A 25,909-nucleotide genomic window follows, 5' to 3' on the forward strand; every position below is an offset into this window, starting at 1 on the left:
TTGCAAATTGGATAGCAAACTTTTTGATCTTTGATGGAAATTGTGTGTTGGAAGTTCTGGACTTTAAACACAAAAAAAACCGAATTTCTCTATAGTCTTTGCGATTTGCCTCAACCCTCGTGCGTAACCATCCCCGTGTCTTGCTTACGATGCCCGCAAGCACCTACGGGCACATGACGCACTTTTAGGAGAAATCCATCTTGACCTCGCCCAACCCGATTCTGACGTCTTCGTTTCAAGAGCCCTTAACATCAGTTTTTCTTTTTGTATGGTCATTTCTTCATAATATCACTGATATTAACCAACAACGGAAATGGGCCTTTCCCAAGGGGATCCTTTAATTTGCACCCTGTACGGAACCACACCCAAAATCTGAGGACATTGATTATGCAGACCTTAACATCGGAATTTAATTTCTGCATGTGCATTTCTTCAACATTTCTTCAACGCTAAAAATCACGAACAATTGAAACTACAGGTATCATTTTGCACCCCTGAAGGAACCAGTGCATGGTTCCTCTGTGCTGGACCCAAACTGTGACGCCGTCAACTCTAGGGCCCTTACCGTCTGATTTTCTGTCTGTATCGTCGTTTATCCAATCACTGAAATTGACTCACAAGGAAAATAAAGCTATTTGCCCATGAGCATCATTTGACATCCCGCAGGGTATCAAGGCTTCTTCTGTCAGTGCTCGAGATGTGACGTCATCGTTTCAAGCGCCCTTAACCCCGTATTTTCTTTCTGATTCCACTTTTCTTGAAACCACACCAATAATTGACTTTACGGAAACTGAGCTTATTCCCCTTCAGCATCACTTAGCATCCCTCGAGGAACCAGGGAAGCCGGCGTCTTTTCTCCTCGTCATCATCTCTCTGCTGACGGTCGTGACACAACACACACACACAACTATCCCTGTTTCCCGTTCGTCTTTCACTGAAATTGTGTGGACACTTGGTAAACCGAGATGGCCCGGTCTGAATTGACGGTGGAGACAGCGCGGCGTCTCCTAGCTGCTCGTACCGGGGAGGAGGGCCCGAGAAACATCGGCATAGATGACGGACGCTAATCCCTGGCAGTCAGGGTTGGTTTTGAAGACGTGATTCTCGCCTCGAAATTAGCCGAAGTGTGGATTGATGTTCGCGCTATCTGCCGCACGTATCTTCACCCCTTTTTCTGATTATTTTCATGCCTGTGCTGTTTTTTTTTTTTGCATGCTTCTATCAGAGGACATGCTTAAGGGGGTCATTTGTTTGGCTTCGGTTGCTTTTGTCCTTACATTATCTAAATTTTCCCGTTTTCTTCTTAAATTTGCTCCTAAATTCTAAGGTTGATTCTTATGCTTATTATAATTTAATCTCTAAATCTCTGTGCGACTTATATTGTTTCCTTTACCCATCACTTTTTGTCGTTTATTATGTTGTGCCATTTCTATTGCACACATTTTTTTTTTAAATTCTTTTCTTCATTATGCGCAAAATTCATTATTTTTGAAAGAACCCTTGTCAAAACATTGAATTCTTTACAGATGGAACGGCTCCTTCCCTTAATTTTTTTGTATATTTATCTTAGCCGAAGCACTAAATCCAGTGTAATACTGAGAAACAAACCACTAGGATTCTGTTTAACTTTTGGATGAAAATGGTCGTCCCGTTTGAGAACCATGGGAAACTGTGTTTCAATTGAAACAAATCAATTCACCTGAAAGTACCATCTTGTCATAAAAAGTGTGGCCAGTAGGCCTTGTAAAAAGGGGGACTACCTGGTACTCACCCATGGTCAAGCATCACCTAAGCTTCATGTTCAAACTAATGTCTAACGACATTTAACTCGCCCTATTACTGACTGAAGACGTCTCGTTTTATTTTTTATTTTCAGGACGAGAGAAATCAAGTCATGAAGACCGGACTGTGGGTCAAACAGGTAAGATTATAGACTCTTTAACCGTGCTCTGAGGAATTTCCCAGAAAGAAATTAACCGTCGCTCACTAAAGAACAATATTCCTGTGGGTCTATCACGGCTCAATAGAGGGCGCTCTACCCCCTTATCAGTCCGGAAAAAAAATTGTGTATTTCGGTCCCGTGAAGACCACGATGGTGCTATCATCTGCTTCCTGAATTTCGAAGTTCTGTACACAAAACTGTGAAGGTTAAGTCCCCAAAACATTAATGATTCTGAGGCAAAGGCTCTCGGGGATTTAAATTGTGTTTTCTACAAAATGGGTGAATTAAAATGGGCATTAGTTTCCACGTGGCACAGTAGTTTTCTAAAGTTGCGCATCAATTTACTTTTTCTGTATTAGTCAAGGGGACGGGGGACCCTAAGGTATGCCTGCGACCGCTAGCCAGGGCATTACCATAGCATTATACCATTTTTCAGGCACCGTTTTTCAGCAACCGTTTTTCAGCAACGAAAAACAGGGTGTTCCCCGTACAGTTTCTATAACCGAACTAGCTTTGTGTTTATTCGTATAGAGGTGGCACGATTACCGACTGACGTGGAATCCAGACCACTACAAGAATGTGTCTGTGATCCACATACCTATTATGATGCTCTGGAGCCCAGACTTGCTTCTCTACAACAAGTGAGTTGTGTGATATTTTCCCCTTTTTTCCCCTGCACAGGGTGAGTAAAAAAAAAAAAAACGAAATCCAAATGTCGGGACAATTGTTTAAGTGAAGTTCTGCATGTAGCACCTTTAAAATCTAGGATATAAAAGCCCAGTTCATAAGCTTTTTTTTTTAGTAAAAGAATCATTCAAATCATTTATGTACTTTTTAAGTTACAGAGATTTTAAAGCAACCACCGTTTTAAAGTTCTGTCCACGGATCACAAAAAAGGTTTGCGTTCTTTCAGAAACGAAAACAATTCACATACATCCCTATGTGATTTGTTTTCGTTTTACTGAAAAGTCAATAACCTGTCTGTGATCCGCGGACAGACCTTTACAACGGTAGATATGTTTAAAATTCCGTATTAAACTAAAAAATCACATGAGTGATTTGAATGATTCTTGTACTAAAAGAAAGCTTATGAATTAGGCTTTCATATTCTAGATTTTGAAAGTGCTACATGCAGAACTTCACTAAAACAATGATACCGACATTTGGGGTTTTTTGGGGTTTTTTTTCACTCAGTCTGTATTTTTGAGACTATAAAGAATCATATATTAGTGAAAATATGGATGATTTCGTGTCTATAAATAAGGAGTATTCACCTGCGATGGACCAGGTAATTAGATGATTCAACATCTGGTAATTTTGCCACTGCGAAGTAAATTCAATTTAGGATGTGAAAATTAATACGCCCTATTTTGATCGGGAGAGGGCGCTGTCTCGATTTAGACATGATGTGTACATATGCAGGGAGCTTCCATTTAATTTTACTAAATTTTCCTTGTTATGATTTCCTCTATCCCATGTCCTTGGTGAGCTCCGTTGGGGCAATGCATTTCATTTTTTTTTTCACAAGCATTCAAAGTCGTTGCATGCACTCTTGCATAGTGCTTGTCATGGAATCTTGTTGTTCACTGATGATTGTTTTTGTTTTGCTGTGTGGTGGGAAAACATTTTTGTTTTCATTCTACCCTGTCGCCAGCACGAGATAAGGAAATTTCAAAAAAACTAATATTATGAAAATGACATGATTGTAATTTTGTATGGTCTGTGTGTTGACAGTGTGGACGACAGCTACAAGATCGATCTCGTGACCAAGGCTCTGGTTTACTGCAACGGCACGGTCAACTGGAGCCCACCTGCCGTCTTCTACAGCGCGTGCGCCATCGACGTCCATTACTTCCCCTTTGACAAGCAGGACTGTAAGCTCAAGTTCGGTTCCTGGACCTACGACGAGAGCAAGATCGACCTGGAGTCCCTGGGAAGCACGGTGGACCGTCAGGATTACTGGGAGAACGCGGAGTGGGAGATCGTAGACACGCCCGTGGTCAAACACACCATCAAGTACCCGTGTTGCGAGCAGACCTACGTGGACATCACCTTCCACTTCAAGCTGCACCGGAAGTCCCTGTTCTACGTGGTGACGTTTGTGGTGCCCTGTGTCCTGATCACCATGATCACCATCTTCGTCTTCTACCTGCCTTCCAATTGTGGCGAGCGGACCACGCTCTGTATCTCCATTCTGCTGGCCGTCATTGTGTTCTTGCTGCTGATTGCTGAGATGATCCCCACCACCTCTGACACCGTGCCGCTGATTGGCTGCTACCTGCTCTTCACCATGGGGATTGTCAGCGTGTCTATAGTCACCACCATCATCATCATCAACCTGTTCCATCGCTCGTCCGAGACCCACACCATGTCTCCCTGGGTCAAGCGGCTCTTCACCGAGACGCTACCGCCTTTCCTTCACATCCAGCGGCCGCCCAACTACAAGGACTACCTGTGTAGCGCGTCGGCAGCTACACCGCAGCCCAAGCGCAAGGTCTACGTCAACTCCAGCGATTCCCCGGCTACGGACCGCTCCTCGTGCTTCAACAACAAGAAGCGGAGCTTCAATGTGGGCCGGTCCACCAGCAACTACCACCTGCTGCAGCGGACGGCCAACAACAACGCACCTAAGATGATGGCACTGAACTGCTCGCTGGAGGAAGAAATGGAGTGGAGGGACTCGGACGAGGAAAAGGAGACCAATGTAGACCACAACAGACAGACTGAGATGAAGAAAGAGAAAATACCGGCCAGACTCAAGGAGGGACTGGACTATCTTCATTACATCGTGGAGAGAACGAAGGAAGAGGATAAAGCTAAAAAGGTAAGGCACCATGGGCAACACCAACAAATTAGCAGCAGGAAGTAGAAGCAAAAACCTAATGAGCAATTCATATTGATGACATATAGCCTCTGTACTAAGAATGCACGAGAACCCTCTCTTTTGGCAAACCCAAGGGCAGATCCAGGGGGGCCAAAGGGGGCCATGCCCCCCCCCCCCCCCCAAAAAAAAACGAAACCAATTTTTTTTTTTTTTATGTGAAATCGCAATAAAGGCAGGCAATGAGTACACCACCATCTTTTCCTCAAAAAAACATTGGTTAAAGTGGTCAGAAATTGCCTCAGATCGCACCACAGAGCATCTAGAATCCAAAACATTTTCGGGGCCCTAAAGCGGGCCCCGAACCCCACGGCGTAATTTTTTTGACCCACTTTTTGGGGGGACCAACATTTTTTTTGGCCCCCAAAAAATTGTGTTCTGGATCCGCCCTTGGGCAAACCTTGCCCAAACCTGAATAACCTTCACATTTGCTTCGAATCTATACACAGACTCGGAACGACTGGGAGTTCGTCGCCATGGTAGTGGACCGCATCTTCCTGTGGATCTACCTTCTTGCCGTCGTCATAGGAACCATGGCCATCATGCTGTCCTCGCCGGTGCTCTGGGAGAACGAGAACCGGTTCAAGCAGCAGTCGCTGCTGCAGGGCCTACCCGAGGTCAAATGCGCCTACCTGGAGGATCTGCTGCCGGACTCCAACGAGACCACCGTCAAGAGTCAGCTGTATACCTGCGATATGAAGCGATGAGAGGCCACGGAGGGGCCATGGAGCTGCTCAGCAAGCACATTTACTCAGTACGGACGCATTATGCTTAAGAGAATCAGGCTACCAGCCAAACTCGTTCTCACCGCATAAATTGCTTAACACTATTTTCTACTGCGAAGCTACATGACATTTGACCCATGATGGCCCCCGTCGCACGAAAAAAAAGTAAGCACGTGTACAGTTTGTTTACGTGCTGACGTTGATCTGGAGTATAACGCGCATGCTCCTGCGAAGACATCGGTCCCATTGTTTTCCTTGACTAAGTTATAGAATCGGCTTGTTATAGTTCGATCACGCAGTTTGAATGAAGTGTTGCATCCGTGATTGGGGCAAATTAGCTGGTCAGATGAGATGGTGTTAAAAAACCTAAACTACTAGATCCAAGTAGCACTCGTGCAATTTAATACAACCAATCATCTTGCTTTTGGTAAAAATGGACGAAAGGACAATTTATTTATTATTTCTAACACGTGTAAAGCAATGCTCATGAAATGGACAGGGTTGCTTATGAGGGATACTCCAGACGCGGATCGGGGGGGGGGGGTCAACCCCCCCCCAGCTCTGTCATTTTTTTGTTTCGTAGAAATTCATTACAAATAATGCGAACCCCCCCCCCCCCCTCCTGCTCTGACACCCAAAAAAACTATACTCTGGTAATATTGTCCGCCTGTGCACAAAATACGTACAGAGCCAGCTTTGTTAGGGGGTATTTGTAGACTATTGTGTAATCTACTGTTAATAATCGTCGGATTTTAACGGCGCCCCCATTGGTACAAGCCCCCCCCCCCCCCATGTTGGATTTTGGAGGCCAAGTGTCCGGAGAAAAAGACCTGTGTACATTTTTCTACATTTCACAATTTTTTGCTGATGAACCCCCCCCCCCCCAGCCTGCAAAAATTCCTGGGTCCGCCCCTGTACTCCCTTGTTGTTTTTTTCCCTTCTTTTTTCTTGTTAATCCTATCAAAAACAGTCGTTGATTACAACTTTAATAATTAGGACTTATTTGTAGCTAAGAAACACTGGATTGTGTGTCATAACTGTCTCAAGTAAGAACAAAGTTAAAAGCATTCCCAGGTATTTGCACGGGAAAGAGCAGCAGCATTTGACAATGTGACAAAGTTATCCATGCTATAAGGAATAGTTCATTTGTCATTTGTAACGGCTACCTATACAGATAATACGTTTAGCAGCTCTCAAAACAAATATGGAACAACGTAATTTGTATCTGTTTTGTGCGGGGACTGCAGTGGCGCACCCAAGGGGGGGGGGGCGCTCGGGGGGCTTGTGTCCCCCCCCAAAAAAAAAAATAAATGTCTTTTTTTTTGGGGGGGGGTATCTTTTTTTTTTAGTCCCAAGATTTCACCTTGGTGATATTATGTGACCTATTTTCGAGTAGTATAATAGAGGTGTAAGTGGCGTCTTTTTTTTTGGGGGGGGGGGGTATCTTTTTTTTTAGTCCCAAGATTTCACCTTGGTGATATTATGTGACCTATTTTCGAGTAGTATAATAGAGGTGTAAGTGGCGCCAAAATTGTCAGCCCCCGAAAAAAAATAATCCAATTTTTTTCTACAGCCAAAAAATTTGGGCAACATTTTTTGAGAAAAAAAAATGAGCCCCCCCCCCCCCCCAAGCCAAATTCCGGGTGCGTCACTGGCGCGGAGGTAAGTTTTTCAGGACGGCTATAAATTCTTAATTATGAAATCGGAAATTTTGATCAGAAACCTTTGTGAGATTTATTGATAAACACTTTCGGATCAGAGGGTGTGTAACTTTGTATTGTCAGGCACAAAAAAGCAGTAGTTTTGTATTTATAAACAGGAACCTGAGCGAAATGAAAGTAGTAAACAAATCTTAATGACGAAGTATTAAGAACCGGAATTCGGTAGCACAGCGATTAAAAATAACGTAAAATGTAGCCAGTGATTTTAATGCTTGGAAAACGTTTGTTTACGTTTCCTGTGAAGAATACACATTGTTTTGACTTTTTCATAATGAATGAATAATTTACTGTGTTAATGTTTACCGGTGGTGTGCTGATCAATTGACATGAATGACCGAATTTTTAATGAAATTAGTAGCCATTCAGATTGAGGGTCTGCGACCCTAACATTATCAACAATGATATGGTGAGAGATGAATAACTTGAAGACAGAGAAGTATACTTTGTTTTGTAATCAACTTGATGATTGCATGGCTTACTGGGACATCCTGCTGGATGGCCAATAAGCAACGTGTTTAGAAGCAATAAGGAAATAAATAATGAATTGAAATGATTGATAACCAGAGAGTTAAATGAACGGCCGCCATCTTCTAAGTGTGTATAAAACAGTAGTAAAACACCCGGATGTGTATGGCAGCACAATCACTGGCAGTTCATTTTTTATTCTTTGTATAAAATAGAGAGACAAACGAAAAAAGGGAACTGCCGATGAAAAAATAACAATAATATGTTCACTTGGAAAAAGTAACTGACGGTACGATGTCACGTGATCTGTTTTAAAATATAACTCAATACAATTTGTAACAATGCTGGTCAACAACTGCGCAGGCGTAAAGTTGACGTAGTTTGAAGGCATTTTCCTTCCGTTTTGTTTTTCTTTCGAAGTCAGTTTATTAAAAAAAAATGCACAAAGCTGGAAATAATTATGATCTTCCTTCTTGTAAACGTTTATGGTAAATAATGGAATTAAGTTTAGATAACAAATAATAAATATAGGAATTTAAAATGAAATAACGCATGACGATAAAAGTTTAATTATAACAGGTTAATACTCTATGCATGAAGCAGGGTCACTCACAAATTGTGTTAAATAATGTAATAAAATAATGTTCATCACGAAACCCACAAAAGTTGATTGTTTATTCCTGTCTTTTGTTCTGCTTTGTACTTTGTTTGCATGTTTTACTATTTACATTTTTTTCTTTGAAAATATCAGTAGGCCCTACTCTACTTTTTAACAACATCTGTAGTATGTTAAACAATAGGCAGCATAATTTAAGTAAAATCATAAACAAATTATGTATACACAATTAGCAATGTATAGATACAAGAACTTCTCAGCGGACAATTTTTGGATGATTTTGGACTTGTTTTCTGAATTCAAATCAAAGAGGTCTCTCCTGGGCCACCTTACACAGTTGGGTTTAAAGCAAGTGCTCTGGTAAGCTTTCACTTGCATGGATTCTTACGTAATTGCTTATCAACTTACATAGTAACGACGCCAACAACCAACAAGTTTTTTTGTGTTTTTTTCAAATGCAGCTTTTTTTTAATAATGGCGAATTCAGCCAACCATTTGGCTCAAGCATGGGGGTCTTCCATTTTTTTTTACTGTTGTCAAAACTGAAGTACATTTCTCATGTCTAGTGGATTGCAATATATTTACAAAATAACGATGATGTTGTTCATATACCTTAAAACCACGAAATTCTGTTTGCACCCAATTTACTTTGGCATGAAGCAACAAAACGAACAAGGAAGACCAGACGACTATACGTTCCAATTCATAGACCGGCTATATACATTATGCAGTAAAACTACAATATGGGTTTTCCCGTCACTGACGTTAATTTCAAACACCATGTTATGACTGTACTCAAATATGAGTACTTTGAAAATGAACATGTGTAAAAGCTATGAGGTGGTGGCGCTCCCCTGCCACCCCCCCCCCTTGCCATCCCCTCCCCTCCCCCTTCTTTCCCCTCTGGATATACAACACTGAACTTAACCGCAATAGGAAAGTACTACGTGTTAAAAACGTGTCCTACTTTTGATCCTAAATAACTCTCTGTTTACCAATGGATCAGATCATGTAAACAAGGCACGACAAATTTTATGAAGCGAGTTTCATCAGCTTTGTACAAGAGGGGGAGTTTTAAACGCCACTGAAAATAATGTTCACTTTCAGAATCTGCCACTTTCGACTTCTATGGCGTCCTCCAGCGGCAGAAAGCTTTTGAAGGAATGCAGGATCACCCCTGGTGTCGTGGCACACCTCCGACCGTGTGTTGCGCCAATGACATCAGGGGTGATCCGGTGTCACATGAAAATCTGACTTGTATGAAAATCGGACTCTTTTTCCCTTTTATTGGTTAAACCCTCTCACGTGACCGGTCCCTCTACTAATTATATATGCATGAGCAATACCACCAATGAGTCCGTATTTCATAAAACCTAAATTCATGCTACACCGGCATTCCTTCAGAGGCTTTCGACTGCAGCATTGACATTCTGAAAGTGAGTATTTTCTTTCGTATGGCGTTTAAATCTCACCCTCTTGCACAAAGCTAATTTTTATGAAAGTCGTTCCATAAAATTTGTGGTGTCTTGATTGCATATCTGAAATTTTGGATTAATTCCATTGGTAAACAAAAGTTATCCAGGATCAAAAGTAGGAAATATTTGACACGTTGTAGTTCCTTCGTTTGGTGCGTGCGCAAACGCTTCGACATTATAGCTCCCTCTAGGAACAGTTCAAGCTAGGTCAATCTAATTACATATTTTTTTACAGAGTCTTTTACGAAGGATACTTTTCTCTTTGGGTAGTGCGAACCCGCCCTACCGTGCCACCGAGACACTCGGTTGAGTAGGGGCTAATGTCGGGTACAGATCATAGTACCCGGCACTCAGTAGGATCTCTGGTTCCTCGTACACCTCCCTGTAATGGGTGTTAGGGTTCTCCCAGAAGATCGGGCACTCCATGAAGAAGACGACGGTGCCGATCACAACCGTGAAGGTGAAGACTACCAGGAGAAAACGGTCGATGACCAGGCCTACGAAGGCCCACTCGTCCTCTGACTGTTGGGAAGAGAAAAGGAGACGGTGATATTAAGTACTCTGATTAATACACCGGTTTCAGTCTTGGGATTTCAGAAACGCACCGATCCAAGTTATTCCGAAGCTTGACCTAAGTACATGTATTAGTTTATATGAGCGTTTACGTGGAAGGATCGACCTTGCAGTCGATCGTTTGGAAGGACAAAAGATTGTAATCGGTGGAAAACTCATACTATTGCGCGTGTTATTCTACTGTATGTGTCACAACAATGCACGGCTGAATCATTGTTTACCGCACAGCAAACACACTAACCCATTCCCTAGGTTAGTTCATACATGAAAGATGAACCAACATGGGTGCATCTTACATCACACAGACTTACATCCTCAACTGTGTCCGTCTCCTCTATGTTGTGCTGGATGTAATTTAGGTAACCTAGAAGTTCCTGCCACTCTTTCTTCACGGGCTTGTACTCGCCGTATCTCTTGAGAGGGCTTCCCCGCTCACGGTGCTCAATCTCCTCGCGCAGAGACGGCGGCATGGAGGTGGAAGCCCCGGCCGTCTTGGAGTATCCCCTGGGCTCCTTCCTCCCGTTATCCCCCGGCAGGCAGATGAAGGAGGAGGAGGCGTTGCTCCGGATGACGGCCTTCTCCATCTGCTTCTGCTTCTCCTTCTCCTCGCGTTCCTTGTCTTCCCCCGGGCGCTTCATCAGCAGCAGCCTGGGTAGGATCTCCAGGAAGATCCGCCGCATCCACTTGCTCATTACGTGGGTGCTGGTGTTACGGAAGTGGAGGTTGATGGTCCAGACTGTGGCCACGATGGAGATGGCCACAGTGGCCATGGTGAAGAGCATGTAGCGAGCGATGAGAGGCACCGTGGTAGCGGTGGGTGGGATGATGGATGGAATCAACAGGAGGAACACAATCAGAGCCAGGAGCACTGAAATACACAGAGTGATCTTCTCCTGAGCTTCCGAGGGGAGGTAGAAGATCAGGGCAGTCAATAGTGCAATCAGTATACACGGCAGTACCAGGGTGATGATGTAGAAGAGTGGGTTGCGATGCAGCACGAAGGTGTAGGTCAGATCCAAGTAGACGTCTTCACAGCACGCGTACCTGATGGCGTGCTTCTCGATGAGTGATTCTACGATCTCCCACTCCCCGTTAGCACGGTAGTTCTCCCGCTCAACCCGTCGGCTGAGCGGCTTGATGTCAAGCTGGGAGGCGTCGTAGGTCCAGGAGCCGAACTTCATCGTGCAGCGCTGCTCGTCGAAGGGGAAGTAGGAGATGTCGATGAGGCAGGAACTCCTGAAGATGACGGGAGGATTCCAGTAGACCGTACCGTCGTGTTTTACCGTGGCTCTGTTCACAACCTCTACTGCGTAGTTTCCGTCGGCCCTTTATAGGAAGGCAGAGTGGAACGAAAAACAGGTGATTCTACTCACAAGTCATTACATAGCAGTTATAGTTTGGCAAAATATATCTTGCTCACGGGAGTCTTACCCATGTCAACCTGATACTTAGACTTCGAGTCGACCAAAAAGAAAAGGTTTGAGGAGGTTTAACTATCCCTGAATTTTACAATTTGTTTCTTTTGTAAGACATGCATAAAACCATAATGTAAAGCAGGACTTGGTGGGATATAATTTAAAAGAGAACGTGTGTCAAATACAGCGCAGTGATTTCTTAGGATTGTTCTTCAGTATGGTTCCTCCATTATGACCACGCACGGCAAACGACAGTCTAGACACCATGACTTACGTGTTATAAAGAACGACGTCCGGCTTCCAAAGCTGATCGATAGGAACCTCCATCTGCTGTAGACCCTCGTAGTCGTCTGGGTTCCAGACAAACCTGTAATCCTTCCATTTCTGCCGAAAAAAAGAAGCAGATGCAAAGGCTGATCATGATCATGCGATGTACAAAACAACAAAAACAGAGGGCGGGCTAGCATCCTGTGGGGAGTCACGTTTAGAGTTTCTAACTGATCATTATTTTGACATACCTGTTTCAGCCAAATACTGGTGATCATAATCTGATTCTGCTCATCCTGATGAATAAAAACAAAAACAAAATTAACTTGATAAGAAGAACTGTGTGAGCATGAGTGCATGTCTTTGTCTGACGTTTGCCATCCAGAAAATCTAAAGAATGTATGTTTAAACAAAAAAGATTTACGATGAACTGAAATGGACGGCTTCGATACTGCGGGGAAACATATAATTCTAGAGAGGATGAAGACAATTTCAATTTGAGCTAAAATTTGATGAGACAGCAACTTCAGTTCTAATTTTTTCGAGAGAAGACAATTGGAGGGGTATGACTAAATAGGGCATCAACTCGATCAAACACACAATATGGTGTGTACTGTTTAACTTAGAGTATACTACATTAAACCAAATCGAACTTTCGCTCGCGAATGTGCCAACTCGTCTCAACTGTGCATTTATTTGGGTAAACAAAACATGTCATTAAATTCTAGTCCAATTAATAGAGGGTCTAGCTTTCAGCATCACGTGGGTTTGCTTATCCGAAATCCTGTCCCGTACAATTCATTGCTCACGCGAAATTTCGATTTGGCTTATAGGTCATAATGAGGGCGCTCTAACAATGACATGTATACTGGGTTCAAATAGCAGGCCCGTTGCTAAGTGGGAGGGGGGGCAGGGGACCGCCCCTCCCCGGCGAGCAACTCCCCACCCCACGCCCCCCCCCCCCTCCTCCCATCGGCAAAAACCATAAACGTAGAAAATAACTAAATTTGTGTTTTTTCTTGTTGCGTCCCCCCCCCCCCCCCCATTCCCGGAGCTGGCGACGGCGCTTTACAAATAGATTACATTAAAAAAGCAAATTAGCAACTTTACTTTCAATGTTGAGATTGCAGATTGTAAAAAAAAAAATTCTATTTTTTAACTAACGTTAATAAATCGATTATCACGTGTGTTTGTACCCCCAAACTGCGTCGTAAAAGCGCCCTCATGCGTGCAAAATATGATCCTGTCTTTCATAGCCATCTAAGGTGAGTTTCTTTTTTAAACTGACAACTTACGATGTCGACAATCTGAGACAAGGTCAGGCCGACGTAGACGTTCATGACGCTGGAACTGTTCTCGACGGGAATAATCATCGGGTTGTAGTCCTTCATCATGTCTTCGTACAGACTGTAAGCCGAGTCGGAACCTTCGCAACCTGAGGATTGCAAGTGATCAACAGAAAGTTTAACCAAAACATCTGCGTGACTCTGTTGCTTGTTTTCCTCTTTTCGGTAATATAGGTTTTCCCGGCCAATTTCCTAAAATGTTCAATCACTTCTGAAAAATGGTCATTCATTTTCGTTTGAATTTGAGAATCTCTCTGAACACGCGCTTCATTTTCGCTACCAGAGCATTCGATTCCATTTCAGTTCAATCAATTAAGTGATTGAGCAGCACCTTTCGTTTATGCTCATTCAGATTCGTTTACAAGACTTCTTTTTCGCTTTTAGAAGGCGATTTCAAACATTCACCATTCTATTTCACTTTTAGTTTAGTGTCATCTGCAATAGATACAATTAGGGGTTTCTTTTTTATCAACCGTCAATCGAATTAGCTGTACCTGAAATCAATTTAGAAAAGGTATGATTGCGTAAATGAATGCACAGGTAACGTAATAGGCCGTCTGTTTCTCAAAACCGAATGGACAATGAAAACGATTGAATTTTCGTTGAATTGGAAAGAGATTAAAGACTTGCATTCATATTCAGACGAAAATGAATTACCGATTTTCAGAAGTGAATGAACATTTCAGGAAATTAGCCGGGAAAACCTGTACTAATAACTAATTAAGCGGGCAACATTAATTGTGGGTGTTTGGAGAATAATGTGGCGTGTTCTGAGTACATGGTGTGTACCTTTTTTTTTTTTCTCCTTTACTTTACAATATCATGAGGTGCCTATACTGAATCAACTCTGTCACAACCTTTATTCTCCTTAAATGCACAAAGGATCATTTGCATTTATCCCACAAGTACCCAACCGAATTACCATCAAAAAAAGCTCACTAAGATTAAAGATTGTACTGGTAGCAAACAGCCCGTGAAATCATTCCGTATGGCTTTCAGTGATTTTAGAAGAAATCAAGAAATGTAGGTGATTTCCAACGATCAGTCAATTAACTGATTTTTGGAAATAAAGGAGTACAGTATATACAAAATCTCGTTTCGTGATCAAAAGGTTGTGCATGGTTTTTCACTGCTTTCTCGAAAAGTGAACAATCCACCGAACTGAAACTTCAACAGGTTTAAGGTTGGAAACATTCTTCTTTAGATTTTGAGTGGTATTTAATTAGAAACGAGCAAAATGAATGCAGTTCAAAATGATCCTTTATGCCTGTAAATAGATCCTGTTGTGACAGCTTTAATACGTGCATGTGCATGGATTTGTTTTAAGTAAAGAGTTTCGAGGATTTGGTCATTTCCCTATTCCATTTTCTCTACGGCCATTCGAATAATTTACCCTGCTTTCAATGTTTGGTGAAACTTGTTCAGAGGATAATCAAATTTGATCCAGTACAAGCCATTCAGCACATTCTGATGAACAGAAGAAGATCCCTGAATAGTTCGTGTATCCAGGTGTTGCGTCCGGGGAACATAATTATTGGGTTTTTTTCTGCACCCCTGCTAGATAAACTATTGACTGCGGATGATCTTTTGTCAAGAAGTATAAACATCATATCTAATCAAGGTAGAAAAAAAATATGGAATATCCAGCTTTTGATCCCGGTACCTCTGGCACTGCAAAGCGAGCGCTTTGGCATTTTGAGCTCTTCCCCATAATGCAATCCAGCTGTAAAATGTACTTAAATGTACAATTATGTTTTCAAATAAAGTAGGTATTGAGAACACTTCGATCAAAAACAACAAAAATACTTTTGGAAGATCCGGGTATCGATCCCGGAACCTCTCACATGCAAAGCGAGCGCTCTACCATTTGAGCTAATCCCCCATACTGCAAGACGCCTTTAATACGTACTTAAGACAATCATGTTTTCAGATAATGAGAACACTTCGTTCGAAAATAAAAAATTACTTTTGGAAGATCCGGGTATCGATCCCGGTACCTCTCACATGCTAAGCGAGCGCTCTACATTTGAGCTAATCCCCCATACTGCAAATTGCCTTTAATACGTACTTAAGACAATCATGTTTTCAGATAATGAGAACACCTCGTTCGAAAATAAAAACTTACTTTTGGAAGATCCGGGTATCGATCCCGGTACCTCTCACATGCAAAGCGAGCGCTCTACCATTTGAGCTAATCCCACATACTGTAAGACGCCTTTAATACGTACTTATAAAGACAATCATATTTTCAGATAATGAGAACACTTCGTTCGAAAATAAAAAATTACATTTGGAAGATCCGGGTATCGATCCCGGTACCTCTCACATGCTAAGCGAGCACTCTACCATTTGAGCTAATCCCCCATACTGCAAGACGCCTTTAATACGTACTTCAGACAATCATATTTTCAGATAATGAGAACACTTCGTTCGAAAATAAAAAATTACATTTGGAAGATCCGGGTATCGATCCCGGTACCTCTCACATGCTAAGCGAGCGCTCTACCATTTGAGCTAATCCCCCATACTGCAAGACGCCTTTAATACGTACTTCAGACAATCATGTTTTCAGATAATGAGAACACTTCGTTCGAAAATAAAAAATTACATTTGGAAGATCCGGGTATCGATCCCGGTACCTCTCACATGCTAAGCGAGCGCTCTACCATTTGAGCTAATCCCACATACTGCAAGACGCCTTTAATACGTACTTCAGACAATCATGTTTTCAGATAATGAGAACACCTCGTTCGAAAATAAAAACTTACTTTTGGAAGATCCGGGTATCGATCCCGGTACCTCTCACATGCAAAGCGAGCGCTCTACCATTTGAGCTAATCCCCCATACTGTAAGACGCCTTTAATACGTACTTAAGACAATCATGTTTTCAGATAATGAGAACACTTCGTTCGAAAATAAAAAATTACTTTTGGAAGATCCGGGTATCGATCCCGGTACCTCTCACATGCTAAGCGAGCGCTCTACCATTTGAGCTAATCCCCCATACTGCAAATTGCCTTTAATACGTACTTAAGACAATCATGTTTTCAGATAATGAGAACCCTCGTTCGAAAATAAAAACTTACTTTTGGAAGATCCGGGTATCGATCCCGGTACCTCTCACATGCAAAGCGAGCGCTCTACCATTTGAGCTAATCCCCCATACTGTAAGACGCCTTTAATACGTACTTATAAAGACAATCATATTTTCAGATAATGAGAACACTTCGTTCGAAAATAAAAAATTACATTTGGAAGATCCGGGTATCGATCCAGGTACCTCTCACATGCTAAGCGAGCACTCTACCATTTGAGCTAATCCCCCATACTGCAAGACGCCTTTAATACGTACTTAAGACAATCATATTTTCAGATAATGAGAACACTTCGTTCGAAAATAAAAAATTACATTTGGAAGATCCGGGTATCGATCCCGGTACCTCTCACATGCTAAGCGAGCGCTCTACCATTTGAGCTAATCCCCCATACTGCAAGACGCCTTTAATACGTACTTCAGACAATCATGTTTTCAGATAATGAGAACACTTCGTTCGAAAATAAAAAATTACATTTGGAAGATCCGGGTATCGATCCCGGTACCTCTCACATGCTAAGCGAGCACTCTACCATTTGAGCTAATCCCCCATACTGCAAGACGCCTTTAATACGTACTTAAGACAATCATATTTTCAGATAATGAGAACACTTCGTTCGAAAATAAAAAATTACATTTGGAAGATCCGGGTATCGATCCCGGTACCTCTCACATGCTAAGCGAGCGCTCTACCATTTGAGCTAATCCCCCATACTGCAAGACGCCTTTAATACGTACTTCAGACAATCATGTTTTCAGATAATGAGAACACTTCGTTCGAAAATAAAAAATTACATTTGGAAGATCCGGGTATCGATCCCGGTACCTATCACATGCAAAGCGAGCGCTCTACCATTTGAGCTAATCCCCCATACTGTAAGACGCCTTTAATACGTACTTAAGACAATCATATTTTCAGATAATGAGAACACTTCGTTCGAAAATAAAAAATTACATTTGGAAGATCCGGGTATCGATCCCGGTACCTCTCACATGCTAAGCGAGCGCTCTACCATTTGAGCTAATCCCCCATACTGCAAATTGCCTTTAATACGTACTTAAGACAATCATGTTTTCAGATAATGAGAACACCTCGTTCGAAAATAAAAACTTACTTTTGGAAGATCCGGGTATCGATCCCGGTACCTCTCACATGCAAAGCGAGCGCTCTACCATTTGAGCTAATCCCCCATACTGTAAGACGCCTTTAATACGTACTTAAGACAATCATATTTTCAGATAATGAGAACACTTCGTTCGAAAATAAAAAATTACATTTGGAAGATCCGGGTATCGATCCCGGTACCTCTCACATGCTAAGCGAGCGCTCTACCATTTGAGCTAATCCCCCATACTGCAAGACGCCTTTAATACGTACTTCAGACAATCATGTTTTCAGATAATGAGAACACCTCGTTCGAAAATAAAAACTTACTTTTGGAAGATCCGGGTATCGATCCCGGTACCTCTCACATGCAAAGCGAGCGCTCTACCATTTGAGCTAATCCCCCATACTGTAAGACGCCTTTAATACGTACTTAAGACAATCATGTTTTCAGATAATGAGAACACTTCGTTCGAAAATAAAAAATTACTTTTGGAAGATCCGGGTATCGATCCCGGTACCTCTCACATGCTAAGCGAGCGCTCTACCATTTGAGCTAATCCCCCATACTGCAAATTGCCTTTAATACGTACTTAAGACAATCATGTTTTCAGATAATGAGAACCCTCGTTCGAAAATAAAAACTTACTTTTGGAAGATCCGGGTATCGATCCCGGTACCTCTCACATGCAAAGCGAGCGCTCTACCATTTGAGCTAATCCCCCATACTGTAAGACGCCTTTAATACGTACTTATAAAGACAATCATATTTTCAGATAATGAGAACACTTCGTTCGAAAATAAAAAATTACATTTGGAAGATCCGGGTATCGATCCCGGTACCTCTCACATGCTAAGCGAGCACTCTACCATTTGAGCTAATCCCCCATACTGCAAGACGCCTTTAATACGTACTTAAGACAATCATATTTTCAGATAATGAGAACACTTCGTTCGAAAATAAAAAATTACATTTGGAAGATCCGGGTATCGATCCCGGTACCTCTCACATGCAAAGCGAGCGCTCTACCATTTGAGCTAATCCCCCATACTGTAAGACGCCTTTAATACGTACTTAAGACAATCATATTTTCAGATAATGAGAACACTTCGTTCGAAAATAAAAAATTACATTTGGAAGATCCGGGTATCGATCCAGGTACCTCTCACATGCTAAGCGAGCGCTCTACCATTTGAGCTAATCCCCCATACTGCAAGACGCCTTTAATACGTACTTAAGACAATCATATTTTCAGATAATGAGAACACTTCGTTCGAAAATAAAAAATTACTTTTGGAAGATCCGGGTATCGATCCCGGTACCTCTCACATGCTAAGCGAGCGCTCTACCATTTGAGCTAATCCCCCATACTGCAAATTGTCTTTAATACGTACTTAAGACAATCATGTTTTCAGATAATGAGAACCCTCGTTCGAAAATAAAAACTTACTTTTGGAAGATCCGGGTATCGATCCCGGTACCTCTCACATGCAAAACGAGCGCTCTACCATTTGAGCTAATCCCCCATACTGTAAGACGCCTTTAATACGTACTTAAGACAATCATATTTTCAGATAATGAGAGCACTTCGTTCGAAAATAAAAAATTACATTTGGAAGATCCGGGTATCGATCCCGGTACCTCTCACATGCTAAGCGAGCGCTCTACCATTTGAGCTAATCCCCCATACTGCAAGACGCCTTTAATACGTACTTCAGACAATCATGTTTTCAGATAATGAGAACACTTCGTTCGAAAATAAAAACTTACTTTTGGAAGATCCGGGTATCGATCCCGGTACCTCTCACATGCAAAGCGAGCGCTCTACCATTTGAGCTAATCCCCCATACTGCAAGACGCCTTTAATACGTACTTAAGACAATCATGTTTTCAGGTAATGAGAACAGTTCGCTCGAAAAAAAAACAAAAATACTTTTGGAAGATCCGGGTATCGATCCCGGTACCTCTCACATGCAAAGCGAGCGCTCTACCATTTGAGCTAATCCCCCATAGTGCAAGACGCCTTAATACGTACTTAAGCGAATCATATTTTCAGATAATGAGATCACTTCGTTCGAAAATAAAAAATTACATTTGGAAGATCCGGGTATCGATCCCGGTACCTCTCACATGCTAAGCGAGCGCTCTACCATTTGAGCTAATCCCCCATACTGCAATACGCCTTTAATACGTACTTAAGACAATAATATTTTCAGATATAAGAACACTTCGTTCGAAAATAAAAAAATACTTTTGGAAGATCCGGGTATCGATCCCGGTACCTCTCGCATGCAAAGCGAGCGCTCTACCATTTGAGCTAATCCCCCATACTGCAAGACGCCTTTAATACGTACTTAAGACAATCATGTTTTCAGATAATGAGAACACTTCGTTCGAAAATAAAAAAATACTTTTGGAAGATCCGGGTATCGATCCCGGTACCTCTCGCATGCAAAGCGAGCGCTCTATCATTTGAGCTAATCCCCCATTCTGCAAGACGCCTTTAATACGTACTTAAGACAATCATGTTTTCAGATAATGAGAACACTTCGTTCGAAAATTAAACAAAATACTTTTGGAAGATCCGGGTAACGATCCCGGTACCTCTCACATGCTAAGCGAGCGCTCTACCATTTGAGCTAATCCCCCTATGATTATTAAACCGTACGTAATACCTAATCATTGTATAAGACAGATAGATTTTGACCTATATATAGTAGGTGATAATATAAAAACAAAATCTCAGTTTTGCAAACAGGAAAGTTTCTGGAAGATCCGGGTATCGCTCCCGGTACCTCTCGCATGCAAAGCGAGCGCTCTACCATTTGAGCTTATCCCCCATACTGGAAGACGCCTGTAACACGTACTTAAGAAAATCATGTTTTCAGGTAATGAGAAAAGTTTGCTCGAAAAAAACAAAAACACTTTTGGAAGATCCGGCTATCGATCCCGGTACCTCTCAACCTCGTCCCCAGGGTGTCGAGCAGTACGCGCCCACCACTACCTGCTCTCTCACTCTGGTATTGGATCATTTGCATGTGCAAGATTTTTGAACACGTATGCAAATTAGGAGTAGTCTGGTGCCTGCCTGTGCGTTACATTTGCGTTTGTTTTTGTATGTGGTGTCTGGGGTAAAAACAATTCGTCGCAGCGCGAGCATGGAGTGAGTTACGAAAACATGATTTAATTTTAATTAAACTGTTACGATCTTAACGAGACAACATGCAGTATCACATTTCATATTAATATTAACAAACTGGAAAGAAAATGAATATTTTCGAGAAGGCGTGGACGAATGATGGCGAAAACACGTACTGCACGTTGTGAATAACAACACCAAGTACACGATATAAATCCATTTCTAGCCAATTGCGGTATCGAATCAGGATGCAGGAAGGAAGTTTCCTATCCAGGGTTTACTATTGGAAACAACGTTGGAAATAAAGTAAGCACTGGGGACGAGGTTGGGTACCTCTCGCATGCAAAGCGAGCGCTCTACCATTTGAGCTAATCCCCCTATGATTATTAAACCGTACGTAATACCTAATCATTGTATAAGACAGATAGATTTTGAACTATAGTAGGTGATAATATAAAAACAAAATCTCAGTTTTGCAAACAGGAAAGTTTCTGGAAGATCCGGGTATCGATCCCGGTACCTCTCACATGCTAAGCGAGCGCTCTACCATTTGAGCTAATCCCCCATACTGCAAGATGCATTTAATACGTACTTAAGAAAATCATGTTTTCAGGTAATGAGAACAGTTCGCTCGGAAAAAAAAATAAATACTTTTGGAAGATCCGGGTATCGATCCCGGTACCTCTCACATGCAAAGCGAGCGCTCTACCATTTGAGCTAATCCCCCATACTGCAAGACGCCTTTAATACGTACTTAAGACAATCATGTTTTCAGGTAATGAGAACAGTTCGCTCGAAAAAAAATAATACTTTTGGAAGATCCGGGTATCGATCCCCTAACCTCTCACATGCTAAGCGAGCGCTCTACCACTTGAGATAATCCCCCTATTAGTATTAACCCGTACGTAATACCTAATATAAAACAGATAGTTTTGAACTTAAGTAGGTGCTAAAATAAAAACTCAAATTTGTAAACATGAAATTTTCTGGAAGCTCCAGGTATCGATCCCGATACCTCTCACATGCTAAGCGAGCGCTCTACCACTTGAGCTAATCCCCCTATGATTATTAAACCGTACGTAATACCTAATATAAAACAGCTGGATTTTGAACTGATGTAGGTGATTATATTAAACAAAATCTCAATTTCGTAAACAAGAAGGTGCTTGGAAGATCCGGGTATCGATCCCGGTACCTCTCACATGCTAAGCGAGCGCTCTACCATTTGAGCTAATCCCCCATTCGATTATTAAATGCCCTTTATAATAGTTATATATCCGATTATCAACATAAGTAGGTGATTAAAAAAAATCTCCTTAGTTTCGGAAAAGTAAAAATTTCTGGAAGATCCGGGTATCGATCCCGGTACCTCTCGCATGCTGAGCGAGCGCTTTGCCATTTGATCTTATCCCCATACGATTTTCAACACCCAATTATACTAAAAACAAACGGATTTTTAATTAAAATAATTATACATAAAAAAAATCCCCGTACAGTTAGTGGAGTCTTCTGAAAAATGTAACTTAAGTGAGGGAATTCATCGGGGGGGGGGGGGTATTAAAAATAAACTACACATCTATCAAAAAGAAAAAAACATATGATCCGGATATATCGACCTAGGTACCTCTCACATCTTCTACTCGTGTAACGCTCAATATTATTTGTTATACTGCCTTTTCGTTGTTTTTGTTAGTGACAAACTCCATAGCATTTCATAAAATGCTAATTTCCTGTTGATCTTTCGACTTAACATGCACCCAATAATTATTTGTTGTTATCTCAGGCGGCAGAGTGTTTTCTCTGGGTTTTTTTATTATTGAAACAAGAAAACTCCTTCACATTTTCTATAGGCCACAAAACTCCAATATCATGTCAATTAACAGCGTGTTATAAATCAATAAAAAATTTAGCAAGACGCACCGTGCGCCTTGAAATGAAGACTAAGGATTTTTTTAGTGATGTAAAACGTTGTTGATGAAAATTAATTTTACTGGTGAGAAAGACTTACCCCCCCCCCCCCCCCCCCCCATTTTTTGACCAGGGGAAGGAGGGGGCACTGGATAATGTCCCAGATGTTTGTATGGCGAAACAAAAAAAATGCAGATTTTAAGGTGATCTTGCACCATTCCGATAGTCCAAATGTATTAGTCCCTATACATAGAAGAAAATTTGGAGAACAAACAGTACCAAGTTTAAAATGCACCACTTTGCGGTAAGGTTAAGGGACGTAGGCCATAAGCTCGCACAAGACAGTTTGCATAAAAATGTTGATTTGTATCATGAACAGCGCCCCCTGGTTTCGAGGGTTGCTCCCCCGGCCCCCACCCTATTTTTCCTATTTTCCACGGCCGGGCCATTTTATGATTTTTGGTCATCCCCCAATCCCCCCCCCCCCCCTCCATCGCCCACTCGCTGCATGCCCGACACTGATTTACGCCATAGATTTTTGCCACTCCATACTTAAATTGCATTTGCCAACAACTGAGGGTTAGTAGATAGACAACATCCTCGAAAAAAAATCAAACTGTAAACCTAATTACTCAAGTAAAATTAACAGAGATTTTTACTACTAAAGTTAGACTTGTATAACCTTTGCTTTTTGACACTCCGAATAGTAAGGCTGGTTTTCCCCAGACATTTTCGCAGCAGTTAGGCATAAGTGGGCATAAATTCCTGACAGACTGGGGTTAATTACAACAGGAAACCGACGTTAAACCTAATGGACAGGTTAATGCGAAAACAATGGAGTCCTAGATCACATGCACTTAGAGTTGATGGTAATTAAAGGGATCCCTTGAAAGTGCGCAAACATGGGAAAGTTTACTGAAAGTAAACATCTGGGGTTTTGTACCAGAAGAGAACCTCAATCAGATGCCCTGTGTGAACAGGTTGTGGACTTTTCTCGTACCACAACTGCTTCTTTGCGTGCTGGTACTGGCTACTAATCTTTGAGCTCTCATTGGACAGATTTATATAGCAGATGTACCCACCCACCACAACCTGCTCTCTCACCCTGGCATGGGCTTGTTTGCATGTTCAAAAATATTGCACCTGTATATATGCAAACTTGGAACAGTCTGGTGACCGGCTATGTTTTAAAAGCGTTCGTATTTGAATGCGGTGTCTGGGGTGAAAACAGAATCCGTTCCTGGCGGCGTGAGTTCCGAAAACACGATATTTTTGTTCAATGTTAAAGTGTTACAATGTTATCCAGCCAATACCCGTTACATAATTATATGGGCAAAATGGAAAAGGGGACATTGTTTTGGAGGTGGAGTGGACGGAATGATTCACAGCAAACGTTAGCATACGTAAAACACGTTGTAAATATAAACACCAAGTAGGCCTTCACAATATAAATTCATTGCTTGCTATTTCTGTATCGAATCAGGATACAGGGAGAAAGTTTTAAATTCAGGGGTTCCTATTGTAAACGAGGTTGAAAACATAAGATTCGCCAGATTAGTGAGAATCTTGTGGTCTGGGAACAAGTCAGGGCGACGAGCTATACCCACAATGCTTTGCGCATTCTTCATGTATTTTTGTGAAGAGACGAGTAAACACCAGCACCTTTAGGTCGATGGATGCAAGCAAAATTGCGATCACCCATTGCCTTCAATAATTTTATATTTTGCAGGAACTCTCTTGTATCTTGCTTGATCTTGTTCTAAGGCAAAACATACCAGGCACATTAGGCCTATGCATATTTTTTTTCTCGAATGCATCACCCAAACGGAATTCAATGGTCAATAGCTGTTATTGATTTTTGGCCGGTCTTTAGTCCTAAGGAGTAACGTCCACTCTGCAATCGATTTTCTCCCAAACAAAAAGAAGTCGTTGGACAATATTATTAATGGGGCACTAGAAAATTGCGACCACTGTATAAAAAGAAAATAGTCGAGGTACCAGACACAGTCTTGGATCCCGGATAACTGACATTTACAAAACATTAATAACAACATTGTTTCGATATGAAATTGCTTTAGTAGATAGGGTAGTTGAAATAATAGATATGTGAATTGTTAAGCTTTCCCAAACTGTGACTCAGACGTTACAGGCGGCGTGTGGAATGGTATACTTTAAAAACAACCAAATATTCTTTAAGTTGATATACAGGGTGAATAGAAAAAGAAACCCAAATGACAGGACCAATTTGTGTATGAGGTTTTGCCTGTAGCACTTTCAAATTCTAGAATATGAAAGCCCAATCAATGAGCTTTCTTTTAGTACAAGAATCATTCAAATCACTGATGTACTTTTTAAGTTACGGAATTTTGAACACAAACACCGTTTTGAAGTTCTGTCCACGGATCACAAAATAGGCAAGTACATCCCTATGAGAATGTGTTCTTTTTGCTGAAAGAACACTTACTATTTTGTGATCCGTGGACAGTTTTTTACGACACCACAATTTACCACGTTATTTATCAGTCTTGGACAAAACAAATCCAGTAAAGTGGATTTTTTTTCACTTTGCAAAAAAATAGTAAATACACGGGACCCAAGCTCGAACATGAATGTATTCAGCGTACGTCTCCATTCATCGTAATGCTTTCTACACAACTCGTTTGACACCATGGTGAACACGACAATTTTAATGTTCAAGAGAACCGCCTACTAATTGGAGACCCACATCTCAAACTCCAGACTTCATCAATGGTCCACTCAGCTCAATTTTCACCTACCTGCGATCCATCCGATTCCCATCCATGTCACCATCAGTAATAGCGCACCTGCCGCCACAGCATTTACCCGGCCGGCCATCCTGCCAGGTTCCACTACATCACCTGGTTCCAAAATCAAGTTGGTCTTTCCGTTTCTTTCGCTCCGTTTGTCGGAGAAATTATCTTCAATTTCTAATGGGCTGTGCAGTTCAACTCATTCGGGGAGTCAACTTTGCTATCACGTAATGTAGCGCGTATAGCCATAGGCGCATAGGTGGTAGTTGATGAACCGCTGTGCGGCATATTTACGCGTGCTCCGCCGTTAACTCTTATTTGGTGAGGGTATATCGCTGAGCCGCCGATGAATTATTCAGAAGCTTCCCCAAAACGGTTGCCGTAGTGAGGTTTAATTGTTCAAGTGGGCTCGAGGGGGGATCAACGGTTACCTGTGTGCCGTTAAGCCAAGAAGGAGACAATAG

General features: G+C 41.8%; 2 protein-coding genes and 11 non-coding genes across 13 annotated transcripts in view; 1 reads left to right on the forward strand and 12 right to left on the reverse strand.

Moving 5' to 3' along the window:
- The window catches only part of LOC119729964 (neuronal acetylcholine receptor subunit alpha-3-like), a 31,104-nt gene extending 25,026 nt beyond the window's left edge, over positions 1-6,078 (forward strand). The window contains exons 3-6 of the mRNA XM_038202757.1: positions 1,877-1,921; positions 2,474-2,583; positions 3,677-4,766; positions 5,273-6,078. Of these exons, the coding sequence (XP_038058685.1) occupies positions 1,877-1,921; positions 2,474-2,583; positions 3,677-4,766; positions 5,273-5,530 (1,503 nt within the window). The 3' untranslated portion in view covers positions 5,531-6,078. The remainder of the gene's footprint in view (positions 1-1,876; positions 1,922-2,473; positions 2,584-3,676; positions 4,767-5,272) is intronic.
- A 3,140-nt stretch (positions 6,079-9,218) lies between these two features.
- On the reverse strand, positions 9,219-25,787 carry LOC119730552 (neuronal acetylcholine receptor subunit alpha-6-like). Its single transcript, XM_038203527.1, has 6 exons — positions 25,452-25,787; positions 13,376-13,515; positions 12,332-12,376; positions 12,088-12,197; positions 10,710-11,724; positions 9,219-10,347 (listed from the first exon to the last, which is right to left on the reverse strand). The coding sequence occupies exons 1-6, from the start codon at positions 25,528-25,530 to the stop codon at positions 10,108-10,110; spliced, it is 1,629 nt and encodes a 542-aa protein (XP_038059455.1). The 5' UTR covers positions 25,531-25,787; the 3' UTR covers positions 9,219-10,107.
- Trnaa-ugc lies at positions 15,236-15,308 on the reverse strand. The gene has a single exon. It is a non-coding gene; the product is annotated as a tRNA-Ala (tRNA).
- On the reverse strand, positions 16,198-16,270 carry Trnaa-ugc. The gene has a single exon. It is a non-coding gene; the product is annotated as a tRNA-Ala (tRNA).
- On the reverse strand, positions 16,517-16,589 carry Trnaa-ugc. Its single transcript has one exon. It is a non-coding gene; the product is annotated as a tRNA-Ala (tRNA).
- Positions 17,640-17,712, reverse strand: Trnaa-ugc. The gene has a single exon. It is a non-coding gene; the product is annotated as a tRNA-Ala (tRNA).
- On the reverse strand, positions 17,960-18,032 carry Trnaa-ugc. Its single transcript has one exon. It is a non-coding gene; the product is annotated as a tRNA-Ala (tRNA).
- On the reverse strand, positions 18,279-18,351 carry Trnaa-ugc. The gene has a single exon. It is a non-coding gene; the product is annotated as a tRNA-Ala (tRNA).
- On the reverse strand, positions 18,602-18,674 carry Trnaa-ugc. Its single transcript has one exon. It is a non-coding gene; the product is annotated as a tRNA-Ala (tRNA).
- Trnaa-ugc lies at positions 19,401-19,473 on the reverse strand. Its single transcript has one exon. It is a non-coding gene; the product is annotated as a tRNA-Ala (tRNA).
- On the reverse strand, positions 19,564-19,636 carry Trnaa-ugc. The gene has a single exon. It is a non-coding gene; the product is annotated as a tRNA-Ala (tRNA).
- Positions 19,882-19,954, reverse strand: Trnaa-ugc. The gene has a single exon. It is a non-coding gene; the product is annotated as a tRNA-Ala (tRNA).
- On the reverse strand, positions 21,421-21,493 carry Trnaa-ugc. Its single transcript has one exon. It is a non-coding gene; the product is annotated as a tRNA-Ala (tRNA).
- Positions 25,788-25,909: the final 122 nt, after the last annotated feature.

Source organism: Patiria miniata, unplaced genomic scaffold (genome assembly GCF_015706575.1).
Source record: "Patiria miniata isolate m_02_andy unplaced genomic scaffold, ASM1570657v1 HiC_scaffold_22, whole genome shotgun sequence".
Lineage (NCBI taxonomy): Eukaryota > Metazoa > Echinodermata > Asteroidea > Valvatida > Asterinidae > Patiria > Patiria miniata.

Excerpts from the sequence above, each read along its gene's own strand:
- LOC119730552 (XM_038203527.1), bottom strand. The coding sequence starts at position 25,530 with ATGGCCGGCCGGGTAAATGCTGTGGCGGCAGGTGCGCTATTACTGATG. Across the intron at positions 12,377-13,375 it reads TGTCTCAGATTGTCGACATC|GATGAGCAGAATCAGATTAT; the intron begins GTAAGTTGTCAG and ends TTTATTCATCAG. Across the intron at positions 11,725-12,087 it reads GACGTCGTTCTTTATAACAC|GGCCGACGGAAACTACGCAG; the intron begins GTAAGTCATGGT and ends CTTCCTATAAAG.